The sequence below is a fragment of the Sceloporus undulatus genome, chromosome 1 (genome assembly GCF_019175285.1).
Source record: "Sceloporus undulatus isolate JIND9_A2432 ecotype Alabama chromosome 1, SceUnd_v1.1, whole genome shotgun sequence".
Taxonomy (NCBI): domain Eukaryota; kingdom Metazoa; phylum Chordata; class Lepidosauria; order Squamata; family Phrynosomatidae; genus Sceloporus; species Sceloporus undulatus.
The window spans coordinates 103,089,361-103,102,242 of record NC_056522.1 but is presented as its reverse complement, the minus strand read 5'-3'; the positions used below and the strand labels follow the sequence as shown (position 1 = coordinate 103,102,242).

The window sequence follows — 12,882 nt, the reverse complement described above, 5'->3', positions numbered from 1 at the left end:
AAAATTTGCAAACACTTAGTGTACAACCCACCAGTATTCAGTAAGATATATGAAATATTAGGGGATGATTACTACATTCTTTATTAGAAATAAATGAATGAATTCTCTCAAGTAGTAATATCTTAAAATAATATGTTTATTTCATGGTAAGAATGAGGGTAACCACAACACTGATCTGCACTTTATGTTGTACCATAATGAATATATTTAAAATTTAAAAGATCTTTTTTTTTCTCATTTTGAGGTGTTGATGTGACAAAGATACTGAAGAATTTCAACATTAAAATATTGTAAGCCTGCAGATGATCGAAATGTTATGTGTGTTAGAAAAACTGATGCTTCAGTTTTTAATCAAATCATTTAATTTATTTTTGTATATATTTAAAGATATTAAACACAGACTTACATACTCCATAATTTAAAAACATTATCTGTAAATGGTGATCTATATTTCTTCTTAGAAAAAATAATTCTAAACAAGGTATTAAAAGCAAACTGCCTGTTGTTCTGCAGCCTGATGTCAAATTGCTTACCTCGTTTTGTCAGCAAATGCTGACAGTACAAAAATGAAAAAGAAAAATGGTTGCTAAAATGATTTAATTACATATGGGTGGGGAGGGCACTCAAAGTTCCTCTCACTACTTCTCTCTCTCTCTGTCTCTTCCGGTCTGTGTGCGTGCATGTGTGAGACAGATAGAGAGAGAGGGAGAGAATAAGCTGTAATGTCTTCATTGCCTTAGCCACAGTATCTTACATGAAATAATGACATGAATGAAAATTCATGTCATTGTGAATTTTATGAAAATTAAGTAGACTGTATAACCTGTTTAATCTATATGTTACATGTCACTTTGGAAAAAAAGTACAGGTTCAGTCACCCTCATCTAGAATTCTGAAATACTACACAAAACAAATATTTTTAATGAGTGGCTGACATAGTGACATCTTTGCTTTCTGATGGTTCAGTGTATACCAATTTTGTTTCACACACAAATTTATTAAAATATTGAATAAAATGACCTTCAGGCTATGTGTATCAGGTATATATTAAACATAAATAACTGTAGTGTTTAGCCTTGGGAACAAATTCCAAGGTATTTCATTATGTACATATATGCAAATACAGGTATTTCAAATACAAAATAATTCCTGGACCCTAGCATTTCTGATAAGGGAGACACAACGTATAACAAGTGCCATTTTCAGACAAGGAACATGGGGGGAAAGTGTATAGATCCCTATGTTGACACCTGAAATTCATACTGAAGCCTCAGTACAGTGGTACCCCGGGTTACGAATTTAATTCGTTCCGCGGCGCCGTTCGTAACCCGAAAGATTTCGCAACCCGAAAAAAGGCTTTCCGATAGCGCTGGAAAGCCACGGCTTTTAAATTTCGTGCCAAAAAGCGCTGAAACACACCGAAAAAAATTTCGTAACCCGAAAAATCTTTCGTTACCCGGAACAGTTTTTTCCAAGCTAACTTTTTCGTACCCCGGAAATTTCGTAACGCGATCAATTCGTATCCTGGGGTACCACTGTAATAATAAAATAAATCATCATCATAACAGTGATGTCAGCATTCAGTGACAGCTATCTCTGAATGCTGATAGCTATGAAGCCAAAACCTCATCACCCACACACAAAGAAGGCCCCAGGGAAGTAGACAGAAGCAGAAAAAATTGAAAGAAAATGATAGTGCAAGAGCAAAAACAACAGGAAAGATACAGAGACAGCACAACAAGAAACAGCAAAAGAAAAGCATTACAAAGGAGAAATAGGAGATCACAGGGAACAAAGAAGGTAAAATAAAAGAAAATATGGGGAAATTAAAGAAAGATAGAATGGAAGGGTTGTTTGGGACATTAAACTGTTCTACTATTCCAAAGGTGGGAACTGTGTAACCCTCCAAATGTGGGACATGGCTGAGAGCTGTAGTGCAATACCACCTGATGGGCCACCCAATTCCCACTCTTGTACTAATCCAAGTAGTAGTATATTGCAGACCCCCATTTGCAATAACAACAATAAAAGCTTTATCAATAATAATTATTAGTTTTTAAATGTTACCTATTTCCTGTGTTTCTGTAATTAAATACATATGTTATATATAGATATAGGAATATAAAGGAAGTTCTCACAAGTTCTGTGATTCTTGGCTGACTGATGTAGCACAGTCTGCCCCAGTTATAGGAGTAGGAATTCTCTCTGAAAGCAAACTCGTCTGTCAAAATGAAAAACAAAAGGCAGAAATTTAGACTAATCACAATCTCAGTAAAGTATTAGTAATTCCAATAATCAATAATAAACTACCATCTGGTTAGGTTTTAGGATAGAGTTTATTGTAGGCTTGCAAAGTTACTTGCTGAACAGGGAACTAAGATCAAGAACAATAGAAATAGAATTTACATTTCTATACCACTTCATAGTGAACTCAGCAGTCTCTAAGCAGTTTACAGTCTGTAAGCCAACTTTTTTTGCGAGTTTTTCAGGCTATGTGGCCGTGTTCTGGAAGTGTTTATTCCTGACATTTTGTCAGCATCTGTGGCTGGCATCTATTTACAGTTGGCCCTTCCTATACACTGATTTTTTATACACGGATTCAAGCATCCATGGTTTGAAAATGTTCCAAAAAAGTATAAATTTACCTTGATTTTCCATTTTTTATAAGGGACACCATTTTGCTATGTCATTATGTTTAATGGGACTTGAGCATACACGGATTTTGTTATACATGGGGGATCTTGGAACCAAACCTCAGCGTATAACAAGGGTCCACTGTAACTAGTGATTCATTGTCTGCTGGGAAAACCCCTGACCCTGGGTGGTTTTCATTTGCATGTCTGGGTCTTGATTTTGGTATTTTTCAGGACTGGTAGCCAAACTTTAAGGGTTTCTTTTTTCCTGCTGAAGTTGTCAAATTTTCAACAACCTCCAACTCAAATCCGGAGACATACTAATCAGCTTTGATGTGGTCTCCTTGTTCACCAGTCTCCGTAATGGATACGATGGCACTCATCTGACAATTTTTTCTGGAAGACATCACAGACTTGTTAAAACATTGCTTCACCACAAGCTACTTCCAGTGGGATACCCTGAGCCCTTGCCATTCAACAACAGACCAACACAGAGATTAACATGTAAATCACTTCTTCTCAACCAAGGGTCACAAGGTATAGAGATCCACTCACTTCCGTGGCAGCATTCTCTGAAGATGCCAGCCACAGATGCTGGCAAAATGTCAGGAGTAAACTCTTCCAGAACACAGACACATAGCTGAAAAAAACTACCAAAAAACTATATATGCTGGTCATGAAAGCCTTCGACTTCACATTGTAAGCCAACTGCCCCCAACAAGCTGGGTGCTCATTTTAGCGACGCACGAAAGGATGGTGGGCTGACTCAACCTTGGACCCTTAGGATCAAACTCACAACATTGTGGCTGCAGTACTGGTATTTAATCACTGCGCCACCAGGGCATTTTGGAACAACACAGAAGGCATGCAGCAATGGACTTTAATGATTAATGAAAACTAATAATCATCTATCTACCAACTGTGTACATTCTTGCAAGCTTCCAACATCTATTCAGGGTCCTTTCACACATTATGTAAATTAGAAGCTTCACAGCTGTATATGAACTTTGCCTTATTAAAATGTCAGCACACATGTAATGTGCCACTTCTACTGTAAACCATATACCACAACTTTATACAAATACAAAAAATGCCATATATATAGGTGCATACATATCCCTGATATAATTTTTATGTACGGAATTTAGCATAGTAAGGGTGGGAGTACCTTTTTCCAAGCCTCAGCAATAGAATGATGTAAATGATAAGGTAGCAACACCTCTAAGCCTTCGCAGGTACTGTACATCTGGCGGCACACAAAGATGAAAGCACCTTTGAGGACTGGAAACATCTCAGAACCAGACAAAACAGAAATGTCTTCATCAAGTAGCTTCTTTGTAAACTGAACGATTGTATGTGCACCCCTATGGCTACAAAAATTGCAACAATTCAAAAAATGATGTTTTATTGACTTGGCCGAACAGCTCTAAAGAGGCATTCTCATTAATTGAAATTTTAATATATCTTCTGCTCATACAGCATGCTGAGACTTATTGACATATGTCCTCTGCCGATAGCATCTCCTCAAATTTGTAAGAACAAAGCTCTAGCAAAACAAATAAAAGAAAACTTTCCCTGTTTCCCACAGATAATTTATTAACCTGTTTATTTAGGCAGGGAATCCAAAGCTAAGCTATATGTTGCTCATCTTGGTTTTCAAGTGGCATGCTTGGGATCTAGCAGGACTCTTCCTTAACAAAATGCAGCAACAAGGGAAACCCTGGATTGTACCCACACGATTAGCAGATTAAAATTTAAGTCTCCTCCATAGCCATCTTTCTGACAAACTCTGCTTCTTCAAGCTGCTATTGCAGCAGGACTGTATTCCAGATCAGACCCTACCCTCCCAATCAACAATGGCTATTGACCGAGAGATGTGGCATTTTCTGAGCATATTATTTTAAAAAGCACAATTAATGTAATATGCAATTTGCCTCTTTATAGATGATAGTGCTCATATCTTTCAAGAGAGTCTAGCTTTAGGGTGTTTTTTATTTTATAGAAGACACTGGCAAAGAATTTTAATTATCCAAAACTACATACATATATACCATGAAGCATGTTAATTAGCTTTAGCAAACTCACTAATGCATGTAGGATATTAATTTGTGTGCAGCATAATGTTCCCTTTGCAGTGAGAAAGGAATGTGCATACATGCAATCTGCATCAAGCTGTAGGTCAGAGAGCTGTTCATTTATACCAGGTTCCAAAATAGTTGAAGCGTTAGAAACTGCATTCATTTCTGCAACTCCTCTTTTATATTAAGAGAGCTAAGAGATGGTATATAGGATATATGTCAATAAATATTAGGATGATCTTCAGAGAGGTACATATTTTCCCTCTCTCAGCGTTTTTTTTGGTTAGTGGAAATTATTTCTTCCAATACCAATGTGCATTCCTCAAAAATATGGACGAGCAACCCAAACAGCATGAACTATGCAAAGGAGAGAGAGAGAGATGTGTACACTCAAAGTAACCCTGAGGTTTGCAGATGTGTAACACAAATTTAGGAAAATAAAAAAGAAAGTGCACCCCTCTTCTGCTTACACACAAACAGGCACAAAGCAATTCAATATCATGGCTGGAAAAAGAGGAAAAGTCATAAATAGAGGGGGAAAAGTAGAAAGAACAATCTTTCTTGGATGGATATCTTTATCAATGACTTGGATGACAGGTTTGAGGGCATACTTATCAAATTTGCAGATGACACCAAATTAGGAGGAGTAGCAAATACCCCAGAGGACAGGATTAAAATTCAAAATGATCTGAATAGACTAGAAAGCTGGGCCAAAGCTAACAAAATGAAATTCAACACGGAGAAATGTAAGGGCGGGAAAATGAAATGCACAGTTATAGGATGGGAGACATCTGGCTTACAAGACTATGCTTGAAAGGGATCTAGAAGTCCAAGTAGACCACAAGTTGAACATGAGTCAACAGTGTGATGCGGCAGCTAAAAAGGCCAATGCAATTTTAGGCTGCATCAACAGAAGTATAGTGTCTAGATCAAGGGAAGTAATAGTGCCACTCTATTCTGCTTTGGTCAGGCCCCACCTAGTATACTGCGTCCAGTTCTGGGCACCACAATTCAAAAAGAATGTTGAGAAAGTGGAGCATGTCCAAAGGAAGGTGACTAAAATGGTGAAGGGCCTGGAAACCATGCCCTATTAGGAACGACTTAGGGAGCTGGGGATAATTAGCCTGGAGAAGATTAAGAGGTGATATGATAGCCCTGTTTAAATATTTGAAGGGATGTCATATTGAGGAGGGAATAAGCTTGTTTTCTGCTGCTCCAGAGAACAGGACCCGGAACAATGGATGCAAGCTACATGAAAAGAGATTCCACCTCAACATTAGGAGGAACTTCCTGACAGTAAGGGCTGTTCGACAGTGGAACACACTCCCTCAGAAGGTGGTGGAGTCTCCTTCCCTGGAGGTCTTTAAACAGATGCTTGATGACTATCCATCTGTCAGGGATGCTTTGATTGAGAGTTCCTGCATGGAAGGGTGTTGGACTGGATGATCCCTGTGGTCTCTTCCAACTCTATGATTCTATGATTTTATGACATCTTTCAGGAGTTCTTTAATTGTGTATTCTTGGGTTCCACTAGAAGGCCCTTGTGGTCGTATCCAACTCTAAAATTCTATGACCCCCTTAAGTGGATAAGACACTTTTTTTTATTTAGGAAGCTACTTTTAAACATCTCAGTGACAGAAGAGAGAGCTATTCTTAGACATCAGAGGGGAACAAGTGTTTCCACCACAGAGATACAATGAGGGCGGCGGGAGAGGGAGAAGAAATCTTATAAATGGGAAAGGAGGCCTAAGTGTATTCATTAGGACAGAATGCTGACTAATTCTTGGAGGGGAAAAATTAACAGTAGCCCAGAGACTGGAGCGGCATGGCTCAGACCCTCAAAGAAGCACTGTATAGTGCAAAATTTTGTTTCAGGATGCCATCTACAGATTCCCGACCATACAGGCAACTATATTCATAAATTCACTACATACCATGCAGACACTAATCTACATAGCCTCTTCTGAGGACAAAGGTGGGCAAGTAGGTATCACAATGGCTTCATGAAAAAGCTTGCATAGTGCTTTGGAAGGTTTAGGGGATATGTACTGGTATGGGGCAAAGATTGCCCAGAAGGACTGGTAAGGGTTTCAGGAAATGCAAACATGTATTTCAGGTGACAGCATGAATTTTCCCCATTACTGAATTTGGTTTCTTTGAGTAAATAATAGCTAAGACTAACTACAGCTCAGAATGCACTTAAGCAAAAGCTTCTGTCTGTTTCCTCTGACTATGACAAGTGAAGGGGGGAAGCCTAAAACAGAGTGAGGTTCATACACATAACAATTAACTATTGCTCATAACTGCCTCCAACTGCTGTCATACACCAATTAACAAAAGTGAATTGTGACCAGTGAAATAATTTGACCACAAAAACCTAAGTACTATTTCAAATAATGCATGGGACCTGGTTTCTTGTTTTGTTTTGCCAAGTGCATGTGTATTTTTCGGTGGAGAGAACACAGGCAGATTAGAATGTAGGGAACAGCCAATGAGAGTTAAGCTAGAAAAGGTGGGGGCTGCTCCCAAAAGCGAGTACAAATAGAGGGACAGAGCAGTGTTTGGAGTTAGTTAAGAGAGTTTTATTTTACTCTGAGGGGTTTAGGAGCTGAGAAGGCTGAGGGACATTGCTATGAGGTGCAGTTAGAAGGGGGTTCATGTATTCAAGAGAGAGATGTTTATTGTACCCTGAGGGGTTAAGAGCCACTGAGGCTAGGGTGGGATACGGACCGCTCAAAAAAGGCGGTCTCCCACCTCCCTGGTTTGCTCCGCGGGGAAACCACAGCCTCCAGACTATGGGGCTTCCCTACAGAGCAAAAAGAACCCTTAAAAAGCGGGTTCTTAATGCAGTGCATTTGTGATGCCGCAATGCGCCAATGGCGCACTTGCGGCGTCATAAACGCGCCGGGATGTGCGGACACTAAGCGTCCGTCGCATCAAAATGGTGGCACCCATGTGTATAGGGTGCCGCCATTTTGACGCCCCCGTCATGTGCTAGGGATGAGGCCAATATGAGCGGTGCGCCCTCGGCCAAATCCTAGCATGTGACGGGGGCACCATATCCGCCGGTATGTACAGCGCCTAGGATAGGCTTCTGTGTAAGGCAGATGGAAAGGGTTTTTAGGTACCCAAGATAGAGACGAGAAAATTCTTAATTAAATTGTTGTGACAATATCCTTTGGGAGATATAGTGATTGGTGACTAGTGGAGTCACAGATAACCAGAAGGGTTAAAAGATACAGAAGACAGATAAATGTTCAGTGAGAACTTTGACTGTAAAGGAACATTTATAAGGCTATAAAAAAACAATTACAAAGCTAAGCAAAAGAAATTGTTAAACCATGTAACTATGAAAATATTTATACATTGTATCCATCTTGAATGCCATCCACTAAGAAAGATATTGTATTCAGTCTGATTTGCAAATAAAGCACTTCCATTTGTTCAACAAGCAGTTGTCTGAAGTGGTTAAAGAAACATATTCAAAATGCTAATAAGAGAGAGAAAAGACTTTTATTAGTTGGGACACATCAGAGAGCGGGTGTGTAATTATCAATTAACAATTGGTGTCAAGCTGTTGAAATTTTAATAACCCAGAGGGCTGGCATCTAGAGAGAGATCTAGTGTAGGTGGCATTAGAGGTGAGTACTGGGTTTGAGTGTCACGTCACAAATTAGGTGGCAAAATGATTGGATAGTTATCACCCTATGACATATTGGTGGCAGTGGTGGGATCAAAAAGACCCATAGTTTGGCCATCAGAGAAAAGTAATTGGTTGGGTGAGTCTCACTTTCACACTTTCTATCTACAATGACATGAACACAGTATGCAATTAGGGGAAATTTCAGAATAGACCGGTAATAAGCATATCAGTATCTGTCCATTTTAGTTTTTGCATGTATCCAATATATATCCATTCCATATACAGTACTGCAATTTTATTAATGCACCAAAATTCACATTTTCTTACTCAATTTTCTTTCTCTAACTACACAGAACATTTCAAGAAAAGAACAGTATCACAGAATTTCCTGAACTCAGCAATCTGAAAAATAGTTGTGTTCTGATCTGCATACTAGCACAAATTGGATCAGTTCATTTAATAACTAAGACAAAACAAAATTTTCCCTCATCCATATTTGCAAGATACAGTATTTAATTTGCAATCCCAGACACAAGTTCTTTGATAACTTTTCAGTGAAATGAAAGCCAACACAGATTAGTTTTCAGTGTTTAAAAAGGAATTTTCTTACCTGGTAACCTCCACAGTAGAGGGATTCTCTCCTCCATAAAGAAGCAGTGAAAGTCCATCATCTACAGCAGCAATTCTTGCTAAAATATCTGCTATATGTATCAGGGTGGTTTCTGAAAAATTCAGATGTACCTGTAGATAGTTTTAAAAAATTGAAGATAAATGTTTTGTAATCCCATCATTTACAGGCTTTATGTAACAATGAATCAATGTAACAAGATTAATTCTGGAATTCCTATACTGTAATCCATATTAGGTCAACGGAGCAGTTTAGCTTGCTGGACAGTCACAATGTCCTACTAACTAAATGGGATCTTTGGCGTTGTACAGACAGGCCCTACGGGGCGCCATAGTTACGTGCAAGGGGCGGCGCTTCCAGACGTGATTCGCCCCTCGCACGTGACGAGGGCATCAAAATGGTGGCACCCTGTACATACATAGCCACCATTTTGACGTGATGGACACATAGCGTCCGCACGTCCCAGCGCCTTTGTGACACCACAAGTGCGCCACTGGTGCCTTGTGGCATCACAAAGGCACCACAAGAAAAACCCGCTGTTTGAGGGTTCTTTTTGCTCCGTGACGGAGCCGCGCGATTTGTCCGCTGCGGCTCCCTCGCGGAGCAAACCAGGGTGGCGGGAGACCGCCCTTTTTGGGCAGTCTGTATCCCACCTATGTCATGTATTTAAACCTATTTCAATGATTAATCCATATATTAACAGAAGAAGAAAAACACAGCAGAAGAAACTAGAATTGTGAGAATATTTTACAAAATTGCAAATGTAAAACAAAAATTCAAACAGATGGGACTCACTTTTAAGACAGTCAAATCCCAATGTAATTATACTCCTTATTTTTTCCACTTCCTCAAATGTTGCTACCTAAGTTGACTATATTTTCCTTCAGAATCTGTTCTAAAATCAATATATTAGACTCTCCCAAATGTGACACAGGAGGAGTTTTTGCTGATTCTTTTTCTGTCTGGAAGCCTCTTGTATTCCTCCAAAATCTGTTCCAGCAGGTTGAGGAATCTTCTGCAACAATGTTGCGAGTTAAAAATGGAAGTGGAATCAGCAAAAAAAAAAAAGCTTTTTCCATGCAAATTGCATTCTTCACAAAGAACCAAAGTCTCTGATGGATCCAATTCAATTCTGTGAAAAGGAGGCAGACATCAGCTAGCCAAAAGGAAGGCCGGGATCCAGACCTTCACTTTGCACTGTACAACTTTTTAAAAAATGGTCTACTTTGATCACTGTGCATGATTGCGAATTCTTGCAAGAAATTCATGAAACAGTTAATCCCAGCTCCCTAAGTGTTTTTCCCCCCTGGAAAGTCACGACAATTATGAGCAAACTATTGGCAACTGTAGCCTGTAGGCATGGGAGCCATTTAATTATACAGATGTTAAAATATATATGCAAGTGCACAGACCACAACGCTTAATTTTCAGCCAAATGTAATCTTGAAATGATTTGAAGGCACTTTCAATTTCTATTTTCAGGGTTTTCAAACAGTTAGGAAAAATTTTTGCTATTGTGGTAGAGTGGGAAAGAAAGGTATTAAAAGCAAGCCACCAAATTCTGGTAGAATCAGAGGTCAATTAAATGGATTTTTTACTTCTGCACCAAATATTAATAGCCTTGTGGTGTTGGAGCCAGGAAGGGGGATCAAAAAGGATACAAAGAAGGGGGTAGAGGCACATGTTGTCCATGGCCACACTTTTCCTATCCCAGTCACATTCTGAGGTACATGTCTTCCTCCTTTATTCAAATCTCCTCCAATTCATTCTCACTTGATATTAAAAACATTTTTTAAAATCATTTTTCCCTTCTGGAGCTTTCTCCCCCGCAGAGACACTGAGTAGCATTTCTCTGCTAGCTCTCATTTACTGCCCTGTAGGTTCTCCTCCACAACTTGGCCACTATTAGACAAAATTTATTTCCCTGCTTATTGTATTTAATTCCCAGGTCTCAATTTGTTTTCCCCAAATTCCACTCTAATACTCTCTGACTACTCTGAGAAGGGATTTTACATCCTGCTGAGATGCAGAATTAAAAACTGGCTGGGAAGGGAATGAGTCCTAACAGAATAAACTGAAAAAGAATGTGGGCTCCTGCATTGTCAGTTGGCATGGGGGCTTTAACACAATGCTCCTCTGTGTCATCCTGAGAATGCAAGCGTTCCCCAGTCTCATAATTACTTATTTGCAAATAAGCCCCTTTGAACTCAGCACTGTGCAAATTTACAGTGCTTTATAAATAAAGTTTAATGATAATAATAACAACAACAACTCCTCAGTGGGCTACTCTCAAATTCTGAATCCATTGTCCTCATCCCTTAGTGAACTAGGAGCCATGCATATATATCAGGCATTGTTGCAGAGCCAGACCAAACAAAATGAACTGAAAAACATGCGATTACCACCTGTACATGAATGAGAACTCATATTTCCATCTGTCCTTTTTTACAAATTCAAAGGTACTATATAAACTCATGTATAAGTCTATAAATTTTAGTCAAAAAATTGATGCAAAAATCCTGGGTTGACTTATTCATGGGTCAATGTAAGTACTGTAATTTTAACTCTTATCAAAAAAGGAACCATGCCCTGGTGAAAGGTGAGAGCTTAATATCTTCTCAGAGCACCTAAAAGAAGCATTAGTTACTATTTCATCCGTGCAGCCTTTAGGGTGAATTATGGCTGTTAAAATTTTTAAAGATCTTTAGCATCATTTTCCTTTGATTCATCCTTTACATCCTTTGTTACATGCTGCTAAGTTTTACCCTCGACCTATCCATGAGTCAGATCAAAATCCATAATTCTGGCCCCCAAACCTGCCCTCGACTTATACATGAGGTCGACTTATAGTCGAGTATATACGGTACATCCTGAATCATTCAGTGCTTTATACTACAAGCCATATGCAAGGACATCATTTGCCCAGTTGTAATAAGGTAATTGCAAACATAGTTATCTACACTAAATTTTATCTGTATTTACTTGAAGGAAGTACAACAAACCTCTGATCCAGTCAGTAAATCATGTATTGGCCGAAGAAATGCTTCTATAACTGCATTAGTATACAGACATTCAGTTGCGCATTCTTTGCGATCACAAAGAATTCTTATCACATCTGTAATAAGGCCAGCAGGAGAGTAATTGCCTGAAAATTTAAAAAAAACTTATTTTTTAGAAAAAGCAGTGAATGTGTGAGGGATGCAACTGGACAAAAGAAAACAAAGAACTGGTCGTTTCTTTCTCTTTATCAACCCTTACCTTAAATCCAAGCCAGATGTCAAGACACATTCTGTCTTCATATTATATACATAATTATCTAACTGTTTACTGACACAGAGCAAATGAATAACCATGAAAGGGGAGAACCATGTGTTCATGAAGCAATGAAGAATAGAGCAAATATAAAGGACAATGTTACCTGAATGCACAGTAAGAGGCTTTGGGCAAGTTGGGGAGCGATAGATAAGATGAGTAAACAGTATGACAAAGTCCGTCAGAGACATTGGATCTATAAAAATCAGAATAGGGAAAATACATGCTATTTATATCATAATCATCAACAGTAAAAACAATATTTATGAAAATATTCATGGTAAACTGATGTAACTTCTTTCCTGCTTCCTACAGCTTCATAGACTGAAATCATTACTTTAATCACAATTAAGTAATTATCACTGTAGAGTTATTCCTGTACTATCAAAAAAAAGTTTTGTCAGGTTGATGCTTTCAGAGCTGCAAATAATTTAACCATAGGGATTTGTTTGTTTTGGGGTGTGAGAACCCAAGGCTCAATGTGTTCTATGCAAACAGTACTAAAAAAAAAAGTTTAGCATCATATCCAGGAGTGGTCACTTTGTTAGCCTGAATAAACTAAGATCTCATCTTTGCCACTGCCCATAA

General features: G+C 38.7%; 1 protein-coding gene across 1 annotated transcript in view; it reads right to left on the bottom strand.

Annotated features, from left to right (window-relative positions):
• The window catches only part of TBC1D32 (TBC1 domain family member 32), a 107,007-nt gene that overhangs the window by 77,847 nt on the left and 16,278 nt on the right, over positions 1 to 12,882 (bottom strand). The window contains exons 14-18 of the mRNA XM_042457025.1: positions 12,401 to 12,490; positions 11,985 to 12,127; positions 8,965 to 9,095; positions 3,802 to 4,003; positions 2,139 to 2,221 (exon numbers count right to left, since the gene is read on the bottom strand). Of these exons, the coding sequence (XP_042312959.1) occupies positions 2,139 to 2,221; positions 3,802 to 4,003; positions 8,965 to 9,095; positions 11,985 to 12,127; positions 12,401 to 12,490 (649 nt within the window). The remainder of the gene's footprint in view (positions 1 to 2,138; positions 2,222 to 3,801; positions 4,004 to 8,964; positions 9,096 to 11,984; positions 12,128 to 12,400; positions 12,491 to 12,882) is intronic.